Raw genomic sequence first — 26,889 nt, 5'->3', positions numbered from 1 at the left:
ATAATTGAGTTTGGCTTTTCGAGTGTGGTTTTTTTCTTGAAAGAATTTTCCCACATATATCTGGTGTTGTGGTTTTATTTGTTAAATTTGATTTATATGTGTTTATCTAATCTGCAATAATTTAAGAGTTTGTGAAAAAAATTGCATCACCTCTCCTATTAGATTTAGCATTTGGAAGCATTATTCCACACTCAAAATTCCTTTCACTTTCCCTTATTATCATCATGGGGTCTTTTACTATAATCTTCCCTATACGTACATCTAGAAGGATAATGACCAATTCTTTCACAATTGAAACATTTGAAGGGTAACTTACCTTTGTATTTTCTAAATCCTTTCTTCAGTCTTCTCACAAATTTTTCTTCTATCTCATCCACTTAATTGCTTTCTTCAAATCCATCTTCAATCTTCTTTGTAACTTTGAATGTTGAGCTTCTTTCTTCTCTTTCTGCAAGTCATCTAGCTCAGTAATCTCAAAGGTGGAGAGCGAGCCATAGAGTTGATCCAAGGTATATTTGTTCATATCATGACTTTATTCAATGGCATACTTCTTAGATTTGTAGCATGACGATAGTGTTAACATCAGTTTTCTCACAACTTCACTTTCTCCTAGCTTTCCACTAGTACCCCTAATTGCACTCACAATCTCATTTGCTCGGTGTAGATAGTTTTCAATGTTCTCATCATCAAACATCCTTAGATTCTTAAACTTGTGGTTTAGGTTTGTCAACTTGACTTTCTTTGTCTTCAAATCACCTTCATATACACTACTCAACTTCTCCCAGATTTCTTTAGCAAACTTCAATCCCATAACCTTAGCAAATATTGAATCACTTAAGCATTTGATAATTGCATCTCCATCCTTTGCATTATTCTCATGCGTCTTGATCATATCTGGAGTTTGAGGACCATTTGTCAAAGAAATATATCCCATCTTGATAACATCTCATAATCCAATTGATAGTGATTCCAAATGATATTTCATCCTTTCCTTCCAATAGGAGTAATTTGTGCCATCAAACTTTGGTGCTTTGTAATTAATTTCCTGTGCCATTTTAAATCTTCCTCAAGCGGTTAAGCTTCTCTAAGAGGAAATTTGCTCTGATACCAATTGTTGGACACACCATAGGACTGAAAGGGGGGGGGGGGGGGTGAACCAGTCTGGACCTCAGAATACTTTTCTTCTTATTGCTTAAACTTCAAACCACAATTAAATTATTACTAAAATTATATGAAAGCACAAAGCACAATAAACACATGAACACTAGATTTACATGGAAAACCCTAAACAGGGAAAAACCATGGTGAGAATCACTCACAATATGAATAATTGATTACAATGTTTTAGGATCAAGCCAAGGAGCTCACAACACCTGATAAGACTTGCAAGACTAAGGCGCACAACCTTAGGGCAAGATACAAAGGACTTACATTACCGAGACTCGCGATCTTAGGGTAGGATACAAATGATTGCACAAAATACCAAAATGAACACACCTTCTTTTGGCAAGTATAGGGAATAGATGAACTGAAATGAATAAGATCCCCTGATCATGAAATTATCCTTGAACCACTATGTCAAGCAACCAATATCATGGCAAACACATCTGACATCAACCATTGTCTCAGAACACTATCAAACTAAAGATGTTGTCATCAAAGCTCTTCACAAACTAACGTTCTCACCAAACCTGTTTGCATATCATTCACATCCACTTCACATCAATTCATGCACATTCCATACCTCAACTCATACAACCGCAACTCTTTGGAATCTCTCTTGGGGAGTTTGGAATCAAGTCTGTTTGCATGTCTCCTCGTTGGTTGATTTTTTGGATCGTTTGGGTAAGCCTCGAGTTAAGACATCTTTTCTTTAAGTAGCCTAGGGTCTTGGGCCTCCATTCATTATGTGGCAACTTTGATTAGAAAAGAATCGCATGATCTTTTAGGATAAGAAATTGGCTATTCAGTAATTGTGGTGGAAAATTATTCAAACTATTCAGCAAATTGTCTCAGCTAACTATGATCCTTTTAGTGCAATGGATCCTAGTGATGTGGATATTTTTAGGAAGTGGAGTTTTTCTTCCTAGAGGACTAGTACTTCTACTGGTGCAGTTGTCAACGGGCTAAACATACTAAGAGGAAAATTGATCATGTGGGTCGATGGCTTCCTCCTCAAGGATTTTTGAAGATAAATATCAATGGCTCTTCTCATAGGAATCCTGATCATGCTAGTATAGGTGGTATTGATAGAGATAGTTTTGGTGATGTTCAGTTTTTATCTTTCGATTATAAAGGGCTTCACACGAATAACTTCATGGAGGCTCTACCCATCTTGCATTCTATGGAGAAAGGTGACACTCTTGGTTGGAAAATGATTATTTGTGAATTTAATTCACAAGTAGTGGTGAATATATTGAATGAGCAATGATTGAATGATGCTAATTGGCATTAAGCCATTGTTATTAGATAGATTTTGAGTTTGAGTAGGTCTTTAGAATATGTTACCTTTTCTCATATTTCTAGGGAGTGGAATAGAGTAGTAGATTGTCTGGCCAAATAGGCATATGAACGAATGTAGGGTTGGAATGTTGTAGATATGAGATATTTGCCTTTGGGTTTATCTCATAGTTTAGAGCAATTAGTTGTGGAGGAAAGAAATGTATAATTGGTTGTTCTTTGTTGGGCCATTGACCATTCTTACTTTGTAACTGTCTAATGTGATTAATATTTTTTTTACATGTTTTGAATTAAAAAAACAAATATATGTGTGTGTGCACACTTAAGTATCAATGCTAATTATGTGTATTTTTAAGAAAATATGAAAAGTTTTTATTTCTAGTAAATCATTAAGAAAAACAATAAAATATTAAAAATTTGAAATAAAATTTACATAAAAAAATCTCACAAATCATTAATATAAATTATAATTTTTTAATATTGATTTACATGTGCATATAGACAAAAAATAAAAAATAAAAAAAATTCACAATTTATTAATGAGTCCACACCAATACATAATATTATCCTCAAAACACAATATAAAAAGGATGAAAAGGGAGCTCTATTAATGAGTCCACACCAATACATAATAATATCCTCAAAACACAAAATATAAAAGATAAAAAAAGAGCTCTATTAATGAATCCACACCCATACATAATAATAGCCTCAAAACACAAGATAGAATGGATGAAAAGAGAGCTCTAATAGACCTTCAATTCCTTATCTAAAGATCCAAACCATTCTAAAATATAGCAACAAAAACTCCATTCAACACCAAAATAATTAAGCCATTCAAAGCTCTCTTTTTCTATTTTTAATATTTTTTTTCTGAATAACCTCTTCCATCGACTTTTACTTTATTTTTATATTTTAATTTAATTTTTAAGGTGCAAAATTATTTCTTAATTCAAAATAATTTAGTGTATTCATTTTTAAATCATTAGGTGATTGATCCAATGAGTAATAGAGTGTTTATGTAAAAACTTAATGTCTCTTAGATCCAATTTAAATGATATGTTGGAGAGGATTTATTGAACATGTTTGGATATAGTTATATTTGTGACAATATTTGTTGATTTAACACCCTAATATTTGTAATAGAATAACACCTAGTAATTATGACTCGAAAGTTGGTAGTATTGATCATGAGTACACCTAAAATGAAATGAATTCTTTAGATCTAAATAGAAACAAATCATGTGATACCACATCTGCACCAACAAAATATGACTTAATGTACAACAATCATTCTATTTTATTTTATTTTGCTCTTTTTAGACACTTCAACAAAAAAAATATATTGATGTGACATCATAAAATTATTTGATTTACAAAAATTCACTAAAAATACCTATATCTAAAAAAATAATTATAATAATATACTACCCTTCACTCTAGACACAATTTACTTTGTCAATTAGCTCCATTTGCACTTTAAAAGAAGAATCTATTTTGTAATAACATTTTAATATTAAATTTGCTGTGTTCAAGTCTTTCTAGCTAAGAAAAACACTCTTGCACAAATTTTTAAAGCCTTGACAAAAAAATTAACCCGATAACAAGATATTTCATTTTTCCAATCTTCAAAACTGATCAGTATCACCGTCATATATAAAATTCTGTGTTGAAGTTGTAGTTAAACTCTCTCCTAATATTATACTCAGCAGTTTAATTCACTTCCTTTTAAATTCACTGCATAACCCACACTAATGCAGTTTTGCTCTATATATTTCCCTCACTCCAGTAAAGCTCCATTACAATTTGGACTGCTCATACTTCATTCCTCATTAAATTTTATATTCCAGTTTAGATTGTAGATTCAATCAACTGATACTTTTCTTGGATGTGGCATAATTTTGCCAAATATTGTATGGTAGTAATTAATTAGTTCAGTCTTGCCTGTTCTCTCCTTATCTATCTTTAAAAGTTCTGAATACCTTACCTAGAAGGCCAGAATTGTTTAATCACTCTCTGCCAGTATATATACCCAGTCTTCACAGAAATCACAGTCTCTGTTTGCACAGTTTGATACCCAACTTCATATACATCACATTTCATATTGCTCTATTTTTGGTCTTCTCTGTCTGCAAATTGAAATACCCAACTTCATATAAATCACAGTTTTCTTTTCCTTTCTTTAATCGGTTTCTTTGTTTACACAGTTGACTAACCAACTTAATATATGCCAGAGTCTGTTTTATTTTTGCTTAGTTGTGTTTGAATTTCATCGCAATGGCTGCTGTAAATTACTTTGGATTGTTTCTCTCCATATTATTTGGGTTACTGCACTGCATATGCTGCGACCCACCCAAATTATGCACAAACAGTATTCCTCCGGAGATGGCGTCTCATACATATCGTTATGCTCTGGGTACTTCTCATAACGGAACATGGAAAGCAGAGTTAAATTCACAGAATCATCATGATGACCATTTAACTCCCACTGAAGAAAGTGAATGGAATCGTCTGCAACCTCCAAACAGATCAAATCTGGAAAATGAAAAAATTTCCTCTGCTGAGGAGGAATTCAAGTGGACTATGCTGTATAGGAGGATGAGATACAACATGGAAACAAATACTCCAAATAATAATTTTCTGCTTGAGGTTCCATTGCACAATGTTCGGCTGGACTTAAATTCGCTACATGGCACTGCTCAGAACACTAATTTGGAGTATTTAATGCTTCTGGATGTGGATAATCTGGTCTGGAGTTTCAGAAAAACAGCAGGCCTGCCTACCCCTGGGACTCCTTATGGCGGTTGGGAAGCTCCCAATGTTGAACTCAGAGGACATTTTGTTGGTCAGTAGAAAAGATCTATGCTATAAAGTAGCAACTTATTAATCCTACTTCTTTGTCATCTTTGAATCTATAAAATCACTTGCAATTTTGTAATTTCTAGTAGACTGTTTGGAGTGTATCTGCAGTTCTGAATGTTTGGTTGAAAAGAGTTTCCTGGTGTTTGTAATGCCTAAAATGCTTTGTTTTCAAGTCTTTGAAGGATATTCAATACAATCCAGTTAAGATAACAAATAGCATATTCTTCTTTTTTAAGTTAAATGATTGAGGGTGCATTTGAAGCTGCTTTGCCATTAATAATTAGATTTTGGGATGGGTGAATTCTCCTGGTTGATGTGTTATCGTTCTTTTACTCTCTCGTGGTGCTTGAGTGCTTTGTGAATTCCTGTGTCCTTGAAAATATTGCAAGATTGTTCATATTCCACCTGCTGAGGATTCAGTTCCACTATAATATCTAACCATTAGTATTACAGGGCATTACATGAGCTCATCAGCAATGACATGGGCTGCTACCCAAAACGAGGCCATTCGCGAAAAGATGACAGCTGTGGTGTCTGGTCTTTACGAATGCCAGAAAGCAATGGGGACGGGTTATCTCTCTGCTTTTCCTTCTGAGGAATTCGATCGTTTTGAAATGCTGAAGCCTGTTTGGGCTCCCTATTATACTATTCACAAGGTAAGTTTTAGCCCAAGTAGAAGAGACAAATGTTTCATTTCAGCAAATATGGTCTACCCACAAAACAAATCTATCAAATCGAAAGCAGAAATACAGTTTTCTTTTATCTTCAAATTATTACCTTTAGTCTTTGTATAGATTATGGCAGGATTGCTGGATCAATATACATTTGCTGGAAATGCTCAAGCATTAAGTATGATCGTATGGATGGCTGATTACTTCTACACTCGTGTTCAAAATGTTATACGGAAATATACTATAGAACGGCACTGGGATTCTCTCAATGAAGAGGTTGGTGGTATGAATGATGTTCTCTATCGCCTATACACACATTCGGTGAGTTTTCTGTTCTCGTGTCCCCAGTTCTTAAAAATAATTTGTGGAAAACGAGTTTTATTTTAGTCTCTGTTGTAATCTCTTTTTACAAATTCCCTTATTTCTAAAGGAATCTAGTACCAATCAACTAACTCCCATAAAAGTGATACTGAAATGCTTCCGTATAAAGTTATAAAGCCAGTTACAATTGAGAGGGACGTGCCTTTTGAGAGACAGCATGGGTGATTTTTTAGAGCCTTTGCATAACGAAAACACCTAGAGGAATCATTCTTTAACTATTTTAGTTTTATCTTGTGATTATATTTTTTAATTGACCTGAAAGAAACCTTAATTGCCTACTGAGTTGTAGCCGTAACCCTATGGATGTTCTTTAATTGATGAAAGGAACGAAGAAAGTGAACCAGTGTGCAATACTTCATGTTTGGACAGGAACAGGTCTTCGTGGAATTCACTGGTTGAAAAAATCTGCAAGTTAATGTTTACCATTGGCCAAAATGATTCAGAGACCGTAAGAGTAAAACCAACTTCAAATAGTCAAGAAGCAGCGCATAAGGTTTCTCGCAGATGCATTATTTTCTGATAATATAACAGGGAGGGTTTACAAGACACAGGAATTTCTTCCAAAACAAATGTGAAACACGGATGTATTTCCATTTATACTCTCCCATCAGCTGAAGATATTTCAATAAAGGGTTGTCTAGTATTGTGTCTTTTATATGGTAAAATCGGCTGCTATAAAGGAAACTTGAACATCAGGTCTTAGGAGCACAGACTATGCAAGCGCTTAATTCTCTTTTGTAGTAAGGTTGAATCTTTGTTGTTTTAACATGTATGTGTTTCTTAGCAATCTACAGTACTAACCATAAAGGAAAGTTGAAAATTCAGATCTAATAATAAGGGTGGTTATTTATTTCAGAGATGCCCGATTCGTGATTTCAATGTTTTTAAAGTTTTAACTGTAACTATGCTATGCAAAATCCTTGTAATTACTCCCAGGTATCAACCAATCCTCCTCAGGTTATCTATAGTCGGTTCAAATACGTCTAGCAATTTCTTGTCAGGGAAGATATTTCATTACGAAACATGTGTACAGATACTCTAGGCCTCATAACAACAGTGATGCAATTTCATGATTTGATAGGCCCTGTGATTTCTATAAGCTGCTTTTCCTTAATCCTCATTAAACGATATGCATGTTTCACCGTGTATATGGTGATGATGGAGCCTGCCTAATGGGGATAACTGGGTCACCAAGGAATGAAACTCTTAGTCCTTTAAGCATGGCACATTGCCTGCGTATGAATTTTCTAAATTAAGTACTTATCCTCAGCACAGTTTCCTTTTTATCTAAATTTATTTCAGTCTAAATCTTAAATTTACAATGAAACTTGATTGCAGGGGGATCAAAAACATCTGGAGCTTGCTCACCTCTTTGATAAGCCGTGCTTTATAGGATTGCTAGCTGTTCAGGTATTTTATTTCCCACTGTCAAATCTCACACAAATTTAAATTTCTAAGAAAGAAACTTGCATCAAGTCACATTTTGATTTATGTCTACCTAAGCTTGTATGTAGGCACATCTATGATGGGATAGTTGCGCATTGTTATTTTAGTGTAGTTGTAGGATTGTGTAGATCAACAATATGCTAATAGATCACTGATTTGCATTAATAAAATGTTTGTCCAATGAATGATATCTATTGTACGATTTCTCTGAATGAACAAAGAGAAGTTGCCTTTCAGAGCTAGGATGTGTATTTTGGGAACCTCATTGCTTATATATTATTGTTCTGTGATAATTATGAAAACATTGTATGAACATAAAAGTATAGAGGATTGAAGGAAAAGATAGATGTCCCACGTGGTTCAACTGCATAATCTGAAACACTACCAAAAGTTACAAAGAAATAAAATTTAAAGAAGTGCATCATTTTTTTCAAAATTGTTTCATTTCCTTTTTTTAAAAAAATTTGTCATGAATACATTTTTTTGGCATTTCATTAATGCATTGTTATGAATTATTGTGTATTCAAAGTAATAATTTAGACATTTCTACCTGATTTGCTTACTTTGATAATTATTCACAGGCAGATGACATTGCAGATCTCCACGCCAATACACACATTCCTATAGTTGTAGGGGCCCAAATGCGATATGAGGTTGTTGGTGATTCACTTTACAAGGTAACTAAAAGTTTTCTATTATTGAATGGAAATGATAGAGAGAGATACAGAGAGGAAATGATGTGAGAAAGATCAGGAACGAAACTTCAGTCTAGGATAGATTTCAAAGGTTATTCTTAAGCATCATTTAGTTTAATAGTCAAAGGTTAATTTTGGGCAATACAAATAGAATAAATATTTACTACATTTGGTGTGGGTGATATGTAAAATTGATATTAACTATTTGACCTTTTAAGTCAATGATAATTAAGTAGAGTGGAATTCAAATGGCAAATGCAATGTCGCTACGAGTAGCCTTTTGCATGTCAAACAGATTTCATCAATTCAAAGTCACTTGAGCTCACCTTTATTACTAACAGTATAGTACTTCCTGTGTCTAGTGTATGTCTGCTATAGCCTATTATTGCAAATAGCTTCTCATGCCTATTGCTTACTGGGTCTGAAAAAATCATTTGTAAACTCTCTGTACAAAGTTCAAACTATTGGAAGTCATTTTTTGGTGTTACCTCACATTCTAATTCCCATGTTGTACATCTATAAAAACTTGCAGATTATCAACCCCTCAAAGAATTGACCCACAATCATGTCAAAGCTCTAGTTTGTAATGTTGTTAGCATTGAATATGTCTACTCTTGTTAATCAACTTCACTTCCTAATTTTCAATGATATTAAAAATTTTAAAAAGAAAAATGTTACACCATCTACTAGTTTCTCATCATGTTGCTGGATCTGCTAGGCATGTTTAGCAAAAAATAGTAGCAACAAATGCCCAGTTCAATAGTTCCGCCTTGTTGCTTGAATGTTAGGTTTGTGTCCTAAAATTGTGATTTTGGTAGAGAAAAATCTATCCTGTCTCAGAACTATTACTAAGTTTCTGTGAAAGATTGTTCCATTTCTATCTGACATTACTGACCTACAATGATCAGAATAACTTCAAACATAATTTTTACCTGATCAATGTGATCTTATTCATGAATAAACTACTGTTTTTTCAATATTTTAATCAAACTTTGGAGAAGTTTATAGTTTTTATTTGATATATTTGTACTTCGTTACTTTGTCAGGATATTAGCACATTCTTCATGGATATCATTAATTCATCGCATTCCTATGCAACTGGTGGAACATCAGTTGATGAATTTTGGTAAGACTCGTGAAAATCACTTAACGGTTTAATGCACAATTGAATTGTGTTCAATTAACCTACGTATCTAATATGCCATTTCTATAAAAAAGTGATCTTTCCTCTGTTTTGAGTTTATGTTTATTGAATGTTCATCGCTGTTTTCTGAAGGAGGTATCCAAAAAGAATTGCTACACAACTTAGCACTGAGAATGAAGAGTCTTGTACTACTTACAACATGTTGAAGGTATAAATCTTTCATCTCCCTTTCTGGAGTGCAAGTTCACACATGTATTGACAAGATGAATAGAACAATGTATTAGTTTTTGAGATATTAATTGAGAAATAATGAACTCTTCATATTTAATAATTGAATGCAAACAAAATATTTAGTTGTTTTCTTTGGTAAACAGTTCCATCTAAACCACTGGCGTCAGGCATTAGCCAAAGGACCAGAGGAATTCATCTAGAATTGAAAATGTTTTATATAAATCTAATAAGACAAACAAGAATTTATATAATAGTCTTCAGTCTTATAGTAAGTTTTTAAATTCAAACAATCAAAGGAATAGAGATACGTTTCCATTCCAATTCTGCTGTCTTTCATATTGTGCATTTGGGTTGAATCTCAAAATTAAACATGATATGATTAAATGTCACAAATGATTTCCCATGTGACTATTGCAAGCCCTTTCATTTCAATCATCACTTTAGATTAATGGATCATGTGCCTATGTCAATATAATTTTCCATTTATATGCTATTTTATTTTCTCCATCTACTCTGGCCAGCAGAGAAGCAATTCAGTTCTATCCTCAATTCTTTGTTAAATTTTTATTTGTTGGTTCAGCAATTTTTGTAATGGCAGACACCTAAAACTAACCAGATATATGCATCTTTTAAGAGCCTAGCTATAGAAAAAATCTATATTCAGGTGAGAGCCTAAGTACCTCCCAATGAGGGCATTCGCCATACAAGCAAAAGCTTTGTCAAAAATAGCATCAGGAATCCTCAGCGAAGTGCATAAACCTTCCAAGGGGAAGGACACTTCTTGATAAAAAATAGGCACATGCATGGTAGAACTACCAATCACTGGTTCTGCTTTTCAATCATAGGTCTAACATCACACTCCTCCATGGCCAAACTGTGGCCAAAAACAAAATGCAAGTTCAGAGCGAAAGTTTGCAAGGAAAGGATTAATTGGGACCCAATATCTCTTGAACACCAATACCAAAAGCATGAGGCGAATTAACTATAATGAAACCCTCATCAACACCTCCTTTTAAGATCCCTAAGTGTGTCAATAGAAAAACCCCTTTGGACCCTGACGTAGCCCTATTAAGACTCCCACCATCATTAAACGCATCCCCAACATTCACATGTTCAACAAGCACATCTCCAACAGAATCCTTGACAAGAAGAACAACAGGGGAAACTGCTAAGGAAAGAAAACCTCTATGCAAGCTCAAATAATGATGGCTACTTGAAGGCACATTGAGGTCCACCATGGAGTCATACCTAACAGCCACAAGGGATTGGCCCTTCAAGTTGACCACCAGCAATAAATATAGTAGTAGTTCATTCTCCTCCACATCGCAATTGCTAGCCCAACCATCCTCATCTTTGTCATCTAATTCATCCTCAGCCTCCCCATCTTCAAAGGTCTTCCCACTCTCAAAGGATTTGAAACCCCCACTCCAGCTCCTATTCCCACTCATGTGTGCAGTCTTGAAAATTCATTTTTTCGTAAAATTGTTACTTAAATTGATTTTAGGATATATAAGTCTATTTATTTATTTTTTGACTTCAATAGCCAGATTTTCATATTCCCTATCCACTTGTTGCAATGATCAAAGAGAATAGATATGTGAAGAACAAAGGTGTACCTTCCTTCCCATTTTACTGTTTTGAATCAACTAATTATTTTTATTTTCAGTTATTGAAGATAAAATGGATAAACTTTCTCAATTTTTTTTTGTCATGAATGAACCTTTTAGCTCCACTCTGAGGTCTCTGCTGTGAATTAACTTTTTGACACTATTTAGAGTTCTTCGAAGTAAAATGAATGCATATATGAAACTAACCTTTGCTTCTCATTTCTATATTGTGAGCTCTTAGTTCGATTATGTCTTTGTAGAAGAGACTTTACCATAATTAAACATTATTTCTATTTATTCCAGTTTGTGGCCTTCTTGATTATGTTTAAGGCTTTAAGGCTTAAGCATATTTCATGGTCATAGAAGGCTCTTAGTCATGTATATTCTTTCCTTTCTGAATCTTCTACTGGGACAACTGTTTTGAGTTTGCTATATCTTCAAAATAGTCAAATTTTAGCAAGATCAAACATGTAGAAATATATACCACTCATCAATATTTCTTATGAATGTCCATAGTTAGTTTTATCAAGCCAGGTTTACTTCTCATATTCTTTGTATCTTCTTGTATTATTTTCTGTTTGATGTTTGAACATTGTGGCTGATCTACCACCTTATTATTTTGAAAATAAAAATTTGTCATTTACTTTTTCTATTTTACATTTTTTTGTTTTCTAAAGTTTAAACTATTATGCAATGTGAATGTAGCTTGCATCTTAGTTTATCAGTATGGCACATGAACCTTGTATGTTCCACACTTGGGAAGGAAATGCAGATTAAATCATGTAACGCACATCATAATTGAGATATATTATATTTGATTTTATTGAATACACCCTTTTTCTTTGTTGGGTGCAGGTTGCTCGTAATTTGTTTCGATGGACTAAAGATATGGTGTATGCGGACTATTATGAGCGTGCTTTAACAAATGGTGTGCTCAGCATCCAAAGAGGCACAGAACCTGGGATGATGATTTACATGCTTCCCCAAGCACCAGGGGTTTCTAAGGCTCACACTTATCATGGTTGGGGTACAAAATATGATTCCTTTTGGTGTTGCTATGGCACAGGTAGTATTCTTTTTCAGCTACCCAGTGAATGCTTTTATTGGTAAATGTTTTGTGTGTACCCAATATCACAAAGTATTCCATTAGTCTTGCTGCATCGCTTGATGACAATATCCCATGTTTAAAAGTATGGCTGCTATTATTTTGTGTAGCATAAAATTGTACATGTTCTGTATTTAAAAATCAATCAAAAAAGTTCTAGAAACTTTTGATATATTTCATTTGTAGTACACTTAAGCTTGAATTGAAGTCATACATCTGTTTTTCAAGTCTAAAAAGTTTGGCTGAAACTAGATGTTGTATGGGGGAGTAAAACTCACTAGTTAATAATGTGCATTAATTCCCTATTTGTGCAGAGCATAAATTATTTGGAATCGACCAACAAAATGAAGGCCTCCAACCTAGAGTGCTTCATCTTCAATTGAATGCCTAAAGGCTCTCTCGTTTCAATTGAGAGAAGACCATAGGGGCTCCTAAAGTTGGTCGGGTTCATCCAAACAGAATTGGGAAGAGAAAAGGTTGCTGGAAAACACTAGTGTTAATGATACAGGATTTTGTATAAGTTGTAAAAATTTCAGACCTATAGATTTAATATTTTCTCTAAATAGATAGTACTTCAATGGCCCTTCGAACAGCACCCCCACTATTCCCAACAATACATGGTTAAAAAATTATAATCAGGAATATGTTCTAGGACAATGTGATTGAGAAGTCCATTACAGAAATAGAAAACAGTGAAATGGGACATCAGACTCAGAGTCAATATGCCTAAAGATAGGAGCAAACATCAAATTTTAGAACATATACATGAATAGGAACATCTTCATATATACCATCTGGCATTCTTCTCACCATGTCTTTGTGTTGACGATTGACTACCCTCTTACAAGAAACATCCAGTTATACGCCATCGTTATTTTGTTGGCAAATAGATGACTCACCTTGAAGTCTGTTGTGTGTACTGGGAAGAACAGTAGCAAAGTGTCATTGAAAGAAATGGCTTTAGCTTGGACAAATTTGCACGCCACTTGTGTTCACTCTCATGCTTTTGTATGTTACAGTTGTTATTTTGTTATCCTATGCATAAAAAACCTTAGTTCCCCATTGCATATATTTAACAAAATACCAATGTTCCCCAAGGCCGCGTCCCCTACCTTGGTACCCTCATCCCCAACCCTGACTTGGGAACTCAGGGACTCGGGGTTCCACTGCCTGAGACAACCCCTTAGACTAGCAGTGTATCAAAGTCAAGCTCCAAGTTTGATACAGACCTTCCAGTTGCATCTGCTGATTAGGGACAACAATATATTTTCAATGTTTTTGTTATTTTATTATTGAGACTTGGAGCCTTTGGGCATTTTGTTATAATTCTTATATGATATGTATGCACATTGACAATGAAAGCATTTGAATTTTGTTAATTTGTTTGTCAATTCTTATGTGAAATCAGAATTCAAGTCTAATGTTATGTATTAAGCTTCTACAATGTTTATGATGAATACTTTATCAATGTTGATGACATTAATATTTGAAATTTCTCTATATTTTTAAAGATCTCCCTTTTTTTAATAGCCGTCCTCTGCCGTCTCCTGAAAAATGGCCCAAAAGTATTGCCGTACCGGAAACTTGTCCCATTGTCCCCTGCCGTCCCACCCAAAACTTGGGGGAACATAGCAAAATACTAGAATGTTGGTGCTTCCCTTAGAAGAGGAACTTTTCTCAACCTATTATTATAATAGTGTAAATTTAGGGAATATTTTAATTGCTACATAACATTTTTATAATATTCAATACTTTTAACTGTTTGTTCGTCCCTTGTATAATGGTGGCCACTGATTTTATTTGCAACTTAAGTATCATCGTTTATTTTGGAAGGTATATAATTATGTTTTGTTCTGTTGCAGCCACTGAATCATTTGCTAAATTGGGAGATTCCATATACTTCCTAGAGAAAGGCGCTAGCCCTAGTTTGTATATAATTCAATTCATAGATAGCACACTGACGTGGGATGAAACTGGATTTGCTTTGAAGCAACTAGTTCAACAACCATCTTCAATGGATCCATACCTTCAAGTGTCAGTGGAGTTCTCTGCATTGAAGGTATTATTTAATTACTGATCTTATTATTCTAAAAATAATGCTGGTTTTAAATGGAATGCAATTTGAGTGTTCAGTTTCAAATATAACTGAAATGGAAATTGTTTTGATACTTCCAATCTAACATTGCATATTTTGATTTATGTCATGGAAATGGAAGGATGCAATGGAGAGTGAGGAGTCTACTGTGAATATTCGAATACCATTTTGGACAACAGGGAGTGCAAGGGCAATGCTCAACTCTGAAGAATTATCCTTGCCATATCCAGGTAGCAAGAATCCTATGTTAATAATGGCTTTTACTTACAAATATGTTTCCTTTTATCATTTTGTGTTATTGCACTCATCCCCTTAAGGCAATCATAGTGAAAACAAGTATTTTGCAACATCAGCAAGACAGCATAATTAAGCAATTTTATTGCTTACAATCAACTAAAAAAATTATGGAAGATGTTGACATTTCTTCTTACAAGATTAGAGCAAGAAATTTAGTTGTACAATAACAAATATGAATAAAAACGATAATGCTAATTCAGACAAGCTTTGGGATGCAAGTAGACAGGTTCATGCATTAGCAGTAGACAGGTTCATGCATTAGCATCCTTCTCTTAGAGGTGTTTGTGTGGTTTGCTGACGTTGTCTTGGGATCATTGCCAATTTAGATTGTTGTTTCAGAAATTACAAGCACTTTCTTTATGGTGTAGCAATGGTGTATACACTCTTTGTCTATTCTGAAACTATGCAGAAATTATTTTTTCACTTTTGTTTTGCTAGTTCTGTTTTTACAACTTGACAGCTCAATACAGAATTAGCATTAAACACAGTAGACAGGGAAGAAGATGTCACCGTGAAGACATGGAGCACATATCATTAAGTCTTGCAACTTGAAAAAAATATAGAAAAACATGTTTCTATTAGAAAAAGAAAAAAATTACAAATCTCAGAAATTCCCTCTTATCTAACCCACAAGCATTGCTATTTACAACCCAAAAAGACATCAGCAACACCTCTATTTTGACTCAAACATATTAAATAACAACTGTTTCCCTAAAGACTCAGCAATTTCGAAGAACTGGTAAAGTTAGTGAAAACAAACTTCTAAATAACTTACTAAAATAGTTATGAATTCACAAATAATAAATTTTCCTAAAACAATCTGAGCACAAAATTGACAGAAGTGGAAGGATCTGCATTAATGTCACTCCACATCATCCTCCACATCTTTTAGAAATTTTGAACTTCTGGTTGAAAGAACTAAAGAGTCCAACTACCATGGCATGCCCTTCCACTATATCAGTGTCACATCCCTTTTTGTTGTAGGTTGGGATAATAAATTATAGAAAAATTCCAAATTAATAGGGGTCGATAGTGGGGGGTCGGAGGGGAATTAATGAGACGTGGGCTGCAAGGTTCAAGGAGGAAGGGCCTGCAATTGAGGGCATCAAAATTCATTACGACAGAAGGGATATAGAACAGCATGAGCTGCATGGTTCAAAGAAGAAGGACCTGCAGTTGAGGACATTAAAATTCATTAAGACAGAAGGGATAGAGAACGGTATGGACCACCAAATGGAAAGCTGGTGAACGTCCATTAAAGCATTACGGATGGAGGAATTGGCGGAGGGAAGAGGGGAAGTGGCGTGATCGCATTATAGCCTTTGCGAAGTCGTTTGGTATTGAGAGAGGAGAAGATTACATCTGAAGGACGGATGGTGTAAAAGAAGGTAGGAGTGGGGAGTGGGAATGTAACAACAATTCAAGTGGTATTCATCATGGAGAGATGTCTAGCAGAAAATGGGTATAGCAATACACTCGCGCACTTCAAATCCAAAGCCTTGTCGCTGCCTGGGACAAGACTCCCGAGTGCATCCTTAGTTTGGTGGATATTCTTGATCACTATATTCGTTTGAAAGAGCATAATTAGCCCTAGGGCAGGAAAATGCTAGAATAGATCAGCTCTTGTTAGGCATGCAAAATATTATGCATGCTTACCACTCTAGAGGCATGTTGCCTACCAGTTCAAGTGCGCCTCGACGCCCCTTCTTTCAGGGCCTTATGCAATTGCATGTATCTCAGACCTCTCCGTCTTTTTGTGTTGCCATTGATGGACAATCTGCAGCTCGTCAAACAACGAGGGGAAGAAATTAAGGCTTCCATTTAATGGAGTACGCTTCTATTATTGCTCCAAAACAGTAGTACGGATTGACTAAACTAGTAGTACGGATTGACTAAACTTGTGTACGAAAGGTCTGTTTTGGAGCCAGAATCGCTTCAGCCTTTAATAGAGGCTTTCAGAAATTATATCGAGGTATTCTGGCTCCAAAACAGTAGTACGAGTTGATTAAACTTGTGTACCAAAGGTCTATTTTGGAGCCAAACTTGTGTACCAAAGGTCTATTTTGGAGCCAGAATAGCTTTTATATCGAGAAGTTAAGAAAAAAACAACACAATTAATTAGAATTTTTTTGGGAGGGTTTTATAGAAACCCATCAATCTATGACCATTATGGGGCTTCTTAAAAAACATAAAGCTAGAGTTCCAGCGGCTGAATTTTTTATGGAATATTTTAAAGTTAAAGGTTTCATGAATTTTTTATAGAATATTTTATTTCATGAATTTTGTATTGTATTTCAACTTAAAAATTTAAGCTTCTAAATTTAAAGATATTTGCAGTCTCATCTTAAGTTTAAACTTTTAAATTTAAGCAAGCTTGTAAATAAATGATAAAATATTCCTAAGCTAGTTAGACAATTTCTTTCTTGCCCTTTTTTGTACTAGAGGGGGCTCAAGCTCTATTTTTAAGGAAGCCCCTACTTTTTAGGCATGTAATTTTAAGTAGATGAAAATGGGTTGGGGTTAGAAATTGCCCCACCAACTTAGGTCAACTTAAAAATATTCCTAAGACTAGGGTTAGAAATTGCCTCACCAGTTTAGGTCAACTTTAAAATATTCCTAAAAAATCTCACCAGTTTAGGTCAACTTTAAAATATTCCTAAAAAATCTCACCAGTTCTAGCTCTATTTTTTAGGAAGCCCCCCTCCATGAGACCCAGCCTTAGAGTGTCAAAAAAAGGGTTGGAAATAAGCTAGTGTAAAAGTTTAAACTCTTTAATTAATGAAAGCTAATGTTCTCATGAATTTTATTATTTAGCATATTCAATTCAATAGAATAAATATATATAGAATAATTTAAAAAAATAATCGATAAAATTTTTAAAACTTTGTATGATTAATAAGTGGCAAAAAAACTAAGTTGGTGAGCAATTTCTAGTCCCGCCCTTCAATTTTTTAATTAAAAAGTAGGGGTTTCTATTGTTGATTCTAATTAATCTTGTAGCATTTCTTTGCTTTATGGAACCCTTGCTCCTTTAAAATAGATCTTGAAGTCTCCCATGTGACCTTAGCCTAAAAGTACACTATAAAATTCATGGGAAAATCCACTTTAAAATACTCTAAAAAAGCTCACCAAAACCCACTAAATTTTTTAGGAGGCCTCCTTTCATTGGACTAAAGCCAATGACAAGATTTTTTTCTCCTATGAAGTCTTTATATATTCAATGGTATGGATTGTGTTTGTTATTATTGGTAATTTACATGTAAAGATATTGCATGGTAGTGAAAGTAAGGTATTCAATTATGATTTAGTAGTCTTGTATGATTAGCTTGTTGGTAACGAACAATTGTTTAATTGGCAATTATGACTACCCAACTATATTGTTTTTTTGTAGTTGTTCATGGGTTGTTGGGTGTAATTGTTGATTTAGGAGTTTTTGGGGAATTGGCATTAGACTCCCCATACTAGGAGAATCAGGGTTGTAAACTTTAGCAATAGCTCAGATTGTGCCCAAGAATCCCAAGAGAATACCTTGATAGCATACATACTAAAAGGTTCACGCCCCTATATTGGTGGCAACATAGTTTGGTTCTTTTGAAATACGAGGTTTAGACTTTTCAAAGATGGGGAAGTTGATGTAATGGTTTTATGCTTATAGATCCCCATTGCCCATTTGTTTTGTAGTTGTTTGTGGGTTGTGGGGAGTAACCTGCCAATTCTCATATCTTCATTTTCTTTTAGAGATAATCAATGTGCTACTTGAATTGGGAGTTTCAATCCTAGCACAAAGTCAATATGATGGGTAATACCTCTTGATGGAGGCAAACCGACCAACAACTCTAATGGAGTGATATTGGAATATTCTTTTAACAATTTTTGCACCTCTAGTGGATTGGATCCTACGAGGCCCACTTTCTTCTCTTAGGCATAGTAAATAAAAAATTGCTTCCTTGATCTTTGTGCAAAACTCTTTATATCTTATGGATACAAGTGATGAGGCTAACATTTCCACTACTTTCATTTATATGGTTTCAAGAGTGTTTTATTACCTTTGTGCTCAACTTCATAAGTATTATGTTTACCATAATGGATTACTTTTCTATTGTATTGCCAACACCTATCCAACAATAGATGACATGCATCCATTGGTACACATCATAAAGAACTTCATATGCATAAGGACCAATTTTGAACACAATGTGACAAGATTCATCCACAAGCACACTATGATCCTTTTTAAGCCAAGAAATCTTATAGGGATTAAACTTAGGAATGCAAACAAGTTGTAGTTTGTCAACCATTTCTACACTCACCAGATTGTTAGTAGATCCACCATCTATGATTACTTTACACAATTTGTCCTTGCATTCACACTTCATTTGGAAGACACTATTCCTCCTCCAGTCAACTTTGGGAGTTCCTTTGTCTCTATGGACTAAGACTCTTCTCAACATTAGATTCTCTTTAGACTCAGCCTCAACTTATTCGATTAAAGGTCCTTCATCTTGAGTCACCATTGTCCTTTTACAGGTTTTGAGTGAAATCAATAGCTTTATGAGACTTATTACAAATAAAACACTTTAGAGGCTTCCCTTCTTTGAAAGGTGTATGTCCTCATCCTCTACCACTAAAGCCTCTCCTATTACGAAATTTAGGCTTCGCATAACCCTTTAGTTCTTGATCTTTGATAGGTTTGGAGCAGCTTTCTCTTCCTTAATTACTTGCAAAATATGCCTTTTTAGTTCAATTGTTTTTTTGCCATTATAACATAATTATAAGATTCATCTACTAGAAGATTTTTTCCTAATGTGATATCATCCTGCAATTGAAACTTCAATCCATTTATATATCGAGTTGTCGCTTTCTCTTCACTTTTTTATATGTCTGTGTGAGTTTGAAGCCTAAAAATTTATTCTATAAAGTTTGCACTAGCTATTCTCTTTGTTTTAAATTCTAAAATTTGGTAAAAAAAAATTGTTTGTGATCTAAGGGCAAGAATCGAGCTCTCAGATGTTTCACATCTTAGGTAAAGTCAAATTTTTACTTTGCACATTTTCCAACCATAGGGTTGCATGTGATGGCAACTTGGAAGCAATGATCTTTAGTCTTTTTGGGTCATCTTCATCTATGTCTTCCATCTCAAATTAATTTTCTAATTCCTAGATTCATTCTAAGAAAATTTAGGGTCAAGCTCACTTTTTTTCAAAAATATCCACCCTTACTTTGGAAGTTTGTTTTGTCAAAGATTCTATAAGTCTCTCCATAGATTTTGATATCCTAGCAACATTCTCCAAGTTTTCTAGTTCTTTAAAATTGTCGAATTCTAATCATGCCTAAAGGGTCTCCAATATTCTAAGCACTTCACCAATGTTCCTTTGAGGTCTTGCATTCCCCCTCTCCCTTGTTCCCCAATTGATGCAATCTCCCTTGTTGGCAATCATGAATTGATTTGATACTGAAAATTGATGTAGATAAGGCCTTTGCCCTATAAACTGACTCTAAGAGAATTACAAAGAACAAAAAGAAACAAACAAGTAGTTATTTAGAAGTCAAAAAATTGTTGGTATAATCCATCTCATCATTTTAGCAATTCAAAATTATTATAGAGAAATTAAGTTGTGTCAAAATCCACATCAGTTCCTACCTATAACTACCACCTTCAAGCTGAAAAAACACTATAAGAAGCTAGAATACCACCAGCCCATTAACAAAACAAACACCCCAAAAATAGGGTTGCTTCAAGAAAAAGGTGATGATAGATTCACACCAAAATAGGGAACACAAAAATGAAGAGAAACGCATCCCTATAGGAGCTGACTTAGAGATGTATGTTTTGGAAATCTTTGGTTACATTACTTGTGACTCCTTATTTAGGATTTTTTGGTATTAGTGTTTAGATGATGATATTTGGGTGTTGATCTCTTTGATCAGGTGGATTATGTCCCTATCTATAATCTAGTGTCTTTACTTATACATTTGAAAAATGTATAGCATTTTTTAATCTCCCAGAAGAAAGTATATCATGGAGATTATTGAGGAGAAATGAACATTGTTTCCAATACTTTCTTGCAAAGTAAAGAGTTTAACCTACACTAGGTGGTTCCACCACTATGTTACTCTCCACATAGGATCTAGCTTTATGTGACCAAGGCATGGAGTCCAGCGATCTATCCTTAATATATATCACTATCATCATATTTTAGGCATGTTGTCCCTTGTGTTTTAATACTCCTTTGAGACATTTTAGCAATTTGCTCATATACCTTGTCGATGCCATATATAAATTATTTTGGCATTTTGTCAAATAATTCATATACTCTTTGTTATATAGCTTGCCATATATATGTAGAGAGAGAGAGAGAGAGAGAGAGAGAGAGAGAGAGAGAGAGAGAGAGAGAGAGAGAGAGAGAGAGAGAGAGAGAGAGAGAGAGAGAGAGAGAGAGTAGGTGCCACAATTGATTGATGCTATTAGAGAGTTATGTAATTTAGTCACAATATGGTTGTTTCTTTTTTATAAGTAATCAACCCAACCTATGTATTGAGAGGATAAATTTGTAAGGGTTATAGTATGTTTACATTGCTTAATTAAACAATACAATAGTAAAGGTATAAAATTGATATCTTGGTGTCATTTGAAGTTCCTTAGTAGATGCTTTCTAAAGGGTGAAATTAATTAGTGTTCCTTGCCAACTATTAAATATTATTAATTAGTGGAGATCCATTTAAAGGAACCCTGTTGGGATATGATAGTATATAATGAAACTTTGTGAACTCTAACCTTGTTTTTAAATGGTGGTTTGTTACATTAAACCTTTCTATGGTTTTCTTGTTATAGTTTTCATTATATTTCACTCCCATGAATAATAATATTTGACTAGTTATGGAACCTTTGGTATAGGAGCCTATGTTTAAGTTCCTCGAGATATTGAAGGGAGGAAAACTACATGGTACTTCAATCTAGTTTGGAAGAAAAGTATGTAGGTATTCCTTAGGGGAAGGATGACCACATGACCCAAGTCCACAATGGAGGGTTTAGGGAATAGCTCCAAGATTAATGGTTGTTCCTAAACTTGATAAACCTTCTCTCTTTTGTATGCTCCAACTTGAGGCTAAATTTTTATAGATGTCGAAGTGATCTCACCTTCCAATTAGTATGTCCTACTATATATATGTGACCAACTGAAAGCTAATTGATCTAAATTAAGCTTATTTAGTTTGAGCTTTGTTACATGTTCAATTTAACAAATCTACTCCAATCTAGGATGAACATTTAGATTCATTATCGTCATAGTATTTCTTGATATGAATGTATAAAAATGTCTTAAACATTATTTGAATTTAAATAATTTTAGTTCATATATTGAACACTACGACCTTATGCCTTAGATCATTGACCAACATAGAAGGGTATAGGTAAGTCTCAAGACCTAGTGAGGTCTATCCTTTGGAGAAAGAAGGATGTGATACACTTGGTCATGACGTGGCTATGCTTGAGTTATGGAAACCTACCCACATGTATTTAATGATAATATTGCATTAATCCATTATGATTTCATAGCATGAATGATTCTTATTAAGTTTGGATAGCCTGTTTCTTTAAATATGTATTGGAGTTCCTTATCATTGCCTTTTGCAACTATGGGTTATTTAATAATAAGTATAATTGAATATAGTTGGGTATTTTTCCTTTATATCTATTTAGTAGATAAATGTACAGACAAGTCGTATGATTGATAATATACAAATGTTATATACTCATAGGTACTTGACCTCATTTAATAAATTACTAGTGAGTTGATTTCTATCTTATAATAATATGTTCCCAAATAAATTTTGAATGAAATGAATGTACTTGATTACTTTATAAGTTGGTATCTATTTATGTATATGTGTTTGAATAGAGTCCAACACTTGTAGATCAATGTGTTGCTTGTGTGTCAATAATTTGACCTTGAGAGCTATAAGACTTGATGTAAAGGTTTGTGGATCACTTAATGTGGCATATATTAAGGTCAACTTTTATATTATTTGTGAATCTTAGAGAAAGATAGATTATGATTAGTTTGAAATAAGATGACTCCACATGTCAAAACTGAGTCTAATATGGGTGAAAATTGTTGGTTTTCATTAGTATTGTGCAAGTGAAAATACCCCGTGCTATTGGATCTTAAGGATTGGCTACCTTTCACTAGTAACATAGAAGTAAAGGATGTCGATCAATGTTCATAATATGGTCATGGCATGGTTTAGCTAGCTATCAGTAGTACCATGCGAGTGAGATATTAGGACCTATCTATTGTATCTTACAATCTAGTTGGTTGCCACTAGTATGAAAAATGTGATGGATACCTTCATATGATAGGGCTTAGTTGGATTTTGCCATTACCACATAGGTTATGGATGCTAAGAGCTACCCTATACCAAGTTGGATTGACTTTCACCAATGGCAAAAACGTGATAGATTTCAAGATCCAATGACTTGAAAGGTTTAGTGGGCTATGAAAATCTTATTAGTGGCCTTATTTGATGTGTGTTGTTACACTTATGGCTTATCTAATGGTGATTGTGCACTTATAGAAAAATCAAATTCACATAATTTTTTCCCCATTTCTAGTTTCTTGTTGGACCATAATCATTCTCTTCTACCAATTTGTTCTTTCACTATTTACCACCATGTTAGGTACCTATACAATTTTTGACATAGTTTCTTCCTATACTTATAGCCTCTTGTTGGACCATAATCATTCTCTTCTACCAATTAGCTCATATTTTATTTAGCCAACTTTATGGCTTTAAAATCATGTTCACTTGTTCTCCATTGAAGGCTATTCTTGTTTTCCTTAAAAAATGATTTTTTTAACATCTCTACAACTATTGCCATTATTTCTTAGCTTTATCCTTGTTTATGAGGATGCCTTCCTTTCCTAGCTCTACATGATGTATATAAAGCTTCAATTAGTGGGTCACAACATGCATAATCTTAATTTGAATTACCCTCATTTGTTGAACACTCCTTTATACTTACAACAATACTAGATAATAAGCTATAAGAAACAAACATTTCCTCAACTATTCTCATGTATTCTACAAGTAAAAAATATTTTTATTTTTCTCTTTTAATCAATTATGAGACTTTTAAGACATGCCTCTTTCTTCTTATTTGTTGTGTTATCTACAATCAATATGATTTTATGAAATATAGATCTCTCAAATATTTGTATCTCTACTATTTCTTTATATCTAATGTGGATTTTTTCTACAATGACATTTTAGGCCCCCTCTAGTGATAGACTACATTCTTCTTCATCATAATCTTATAAAAAAATATCCTCTTCTATGGAAACCATCAATATTTTTTCCTTCTTTGAGGTAACATAACTAAACATATTCATCCAACTCATCCTCATCCTCATCCTCTTCACGTTTATCTTATTCATCCAACTCTCTCTTGAATTCTTTCTAGAGTGCATTTAAGAGCCTTCCATCCACTAGTAATCATGCCAACTCAAAAGATTTAATGTTTCCCTATTCCAGTGGTTCTAATTCCAATTGATCCTAAAATATATGGATTTTCCTCTCTAGAAACAACTCGTTCTCACATGATGAGTAATTATTCTCATTAGTCATTTTCATACTCTCACAATTCTTTAATATTTTTTGTTAGCTCATTATTGCTTGACTCATACTACTCCAATATCCATCATAGTTCCTCTTTAACTCAAACTCCAATTTTTGCAACTTCCTTGCTTGTATTTTATTTACATTTGCCTTTTCTTTTATCTTATTTATTTCGCCTTCATTATCCTCTTTTTCATATTATGAAATAACTCCACCTTTACATCCATAGAAATAGCCATAACTCTCAATAATAGCTAAGGCTGTCCCACAAACTCTCTATTCTTAGCACATTTGGATGCTCTAATACAAAATTCATGTAAACTCGTATTACTTTTATTTTTATGAATAATATAGAATTTCCTTTTATGCTTATGTTTTGCTACCTATATTCCACAACTTGATAATACAAAATAGATTTAGAATTAAACATGATAGATATAGAAAGAGACGTCATAAAAAAGACAAAATATTATTAATACAATCTTCCAACTTGAAATAAAAAAACCACATTTACAAATCTTAGTAAATCCCTCTTCTCTGACCTATAAGCATTGATATTTACAACTCAATGACACATCAACAAGTACTGCTACTATTTTTTACTCTAGATAACAAAATTGTTTCCCAAAAAAGAAGTATTTAAAAACAACTACTAAAATTAATGAAAACAAACTCAATAACCTACCATAACAGTTATGAATCCACAAACAATAAACAATAAATTTTCCTAAACAATCAGAGAACATAATTGACAAAAGTGGAAAAATCTCCATCATTGCACTCTACATCAAGAAATCTCTTATTAGGGATCTATTCCACATGAACATCTATTCATTTAATCTTTAAAACATGACACAAATGTATGTTCTCCACCAAATGTCTTTATTTATATACCCAAAAAAAACTCTTCATCCTATTTTTTCAATAAAAAACATACAAATATAAAGCTTCTAGTAGAGAACTAATACAAATTTAGTTGTGGGTTTTCATGGATTACAGGAAATGTTTTGACAATTACAAGAAAATGGACATCAGGAGACAAAGTATCTCTATCCTTACCAGTTAGCCTCATTACAGAGAAAATCAAAGGTTTGTCTGTCTATTGATATCCAAATCTGAAAATCTCATAATTTGGAAACTCTTTCAATGATTTAGAAGAGAAAGTGCACACATTAATATCAGTCTTAACATTTTTCTTGCAGATGATCGTCCTGAATATGAATCTATTCAAGCAATTCTATTTGGTCCTTACTTGCTAGCTGCCATGAGTCATGGAGAATGGGACTTGAACTTAGAAAATCCATCTTCATTATCTGATTGGATTGTAGCAGTCCCTACTTCTTATGCTTCTCAGTTATACACTTTGGGACAAGAAAGGAAGATATCTAATATGCATGCCTCACAAAACAGCACTCTTATATTTACATACAATAATGCTCTTAGACAAATAATTATGAACCCTTTTCCAATGTTGGGGACAGATGAAGCAGCTCATGGCACTTTTAGAATAGTAGATACTGCTAATCCTGAGAGAATATCAAATTCAATCATGGATTTTGTTGGGAAAACTGTTTATTTGGAGCCCTTTCCTCAGCCTGGAATGTTTATTGCACATCAAGGGATAAACAATAATGTGACTGCTTCACATAAAGTTGAGGATAGCCTTTCAAATAAGGATAGCACAAGCATTTTCAAAGTACATCTTGGATTGGATAAGAGTAAAAATTCTCTATCTTTTGAGTCTGTAGATCACCCTTCTTGTTTTCTATATGGAGGAACAAGCTACCAAGTTCAACAAGCTGTTCAATTGAAATGCATTCCTAAGAGAGGTAGTTCAGAATTCTACCATGCAGTAAGCTTCAATGTGAATTCAGGCATGAGCACATATCATCCCATGAGTTTCATTGCTACTGGTTCAAACAGGAATTACCTTCTTTCACCTCTCTTGGCTTTCAAGGATGAAAGATATTCTGTGTATTTGAATATCACTAGTTGATCATTTTATACCTAGTATTATTTCAGTTTGTACCCTTTGTAAAATAGTTTAATATGTAAATAATTTAGTAGACAAATATAATTGTGTAATAAGAATTATTAACTTAAATTTCATTTGTCAAATGGTGATTTTGGTTTTCATCATTTTATATTTTTATGGTATTATTATTGAGTTAATGATACTATATTTGATGGTGCTCTTCAAGATGTTTGAGTTGTAGGTTTATCTTTTTTTTCACATTATTGTACTTTAAATAATGAGATATACTATAATTATATGAATTA

At 33.7% G+C, this 26,889-nt stretch overlaps 1 protein-coding gene across 2 annotated transcripts; it reads left to right on the top strand.

Moving 5' to 3' along the window:
- The first annotated feature begins 4,137 nt into the window (after nt 1-4,137).
- On the top strand, nt 4,138-26,722 carry LOC131061689 (uncharacterized). 2 transcript variants are annotated; one of them, XM_057995507.2, is made up of 12 exons: nt 4,139-5,305; nt 5,776-5,978; nt 6,117-6,314; nt 7,713-7,784; nt 8,402-8,497; nt 9,562-9,641; nt 9,792-9,867; nt 12,353-12,563; nt 14,465-14,661; nt 14,819-14,927; nt 25,609-25,698; nt 25,812-26,722. In XM_057995507.2, exons 1-12 carry the CDS (start codon nt 4,738-4,740, stop codon nt 26,603-26,605), a joined length of 2,694 nt encoding a protein of 897 aa, XP_057851490.2. In that variant the 5' UTR covers nt 4,139-4,737; the 3' UTR covers nt 26,606-26,722. The 2 variants fall into 2 exon arrangements, with proteins under 2 accessions (XP_057851491.2, XP_057851490.2); XM_057995508.2 differs by lacking the exons at nt 9,562-9,641; nt 9,792-9,867 and having other exon boundaries at nt 4,138-5,305.
- The last annotated feature ends 167 nt before the right edge of the window (nt 26,723-26,889 follow it).

This window comes from Cryptomeria japonica, chromosome 8 (genome assembly GCF_030272615.1).
Source record: "Cryptomeria japonica chromosome 8, Sugi_1.0, whole genome shotgun sequence".
NCBI classification, from domain to species: domain Eukaryota; kingdom Viridiplantae; phylum Streptophyta; class Pinopsida; order Cupressales; family Cupressaceae; genus Cryptomeria; species Cryptomeria japonica.
This window is presented reverse-complemented; position numbering and strand designations above follow the sequence as displayed.

Excerpts from the sequence above, each read along its gene's own strand:
- LOC131061689 (XM_057995507.2), top strand. The coding sequence starts at position 4,738 with ATGGCTGCTGTAAATTACTTTGGATTGTTTCTCTCCATATTATTTGGG. Across the intron at positions 8,498-9,561 it reads TTGGTGATTCACTTTACAAG|GATATTAGCACATTCTTCAT; the intron begins GTAACTAAAAGT and ends TTACTTTGTCAG. Across the intron at positions 25,699-25,811 it reads CATTACAGAGAAAATCAAAG|ATGATCGTCCTGAATATGAA; the intron begins GTTTGTCTGTCT and ends TTTTTCTTGCAG.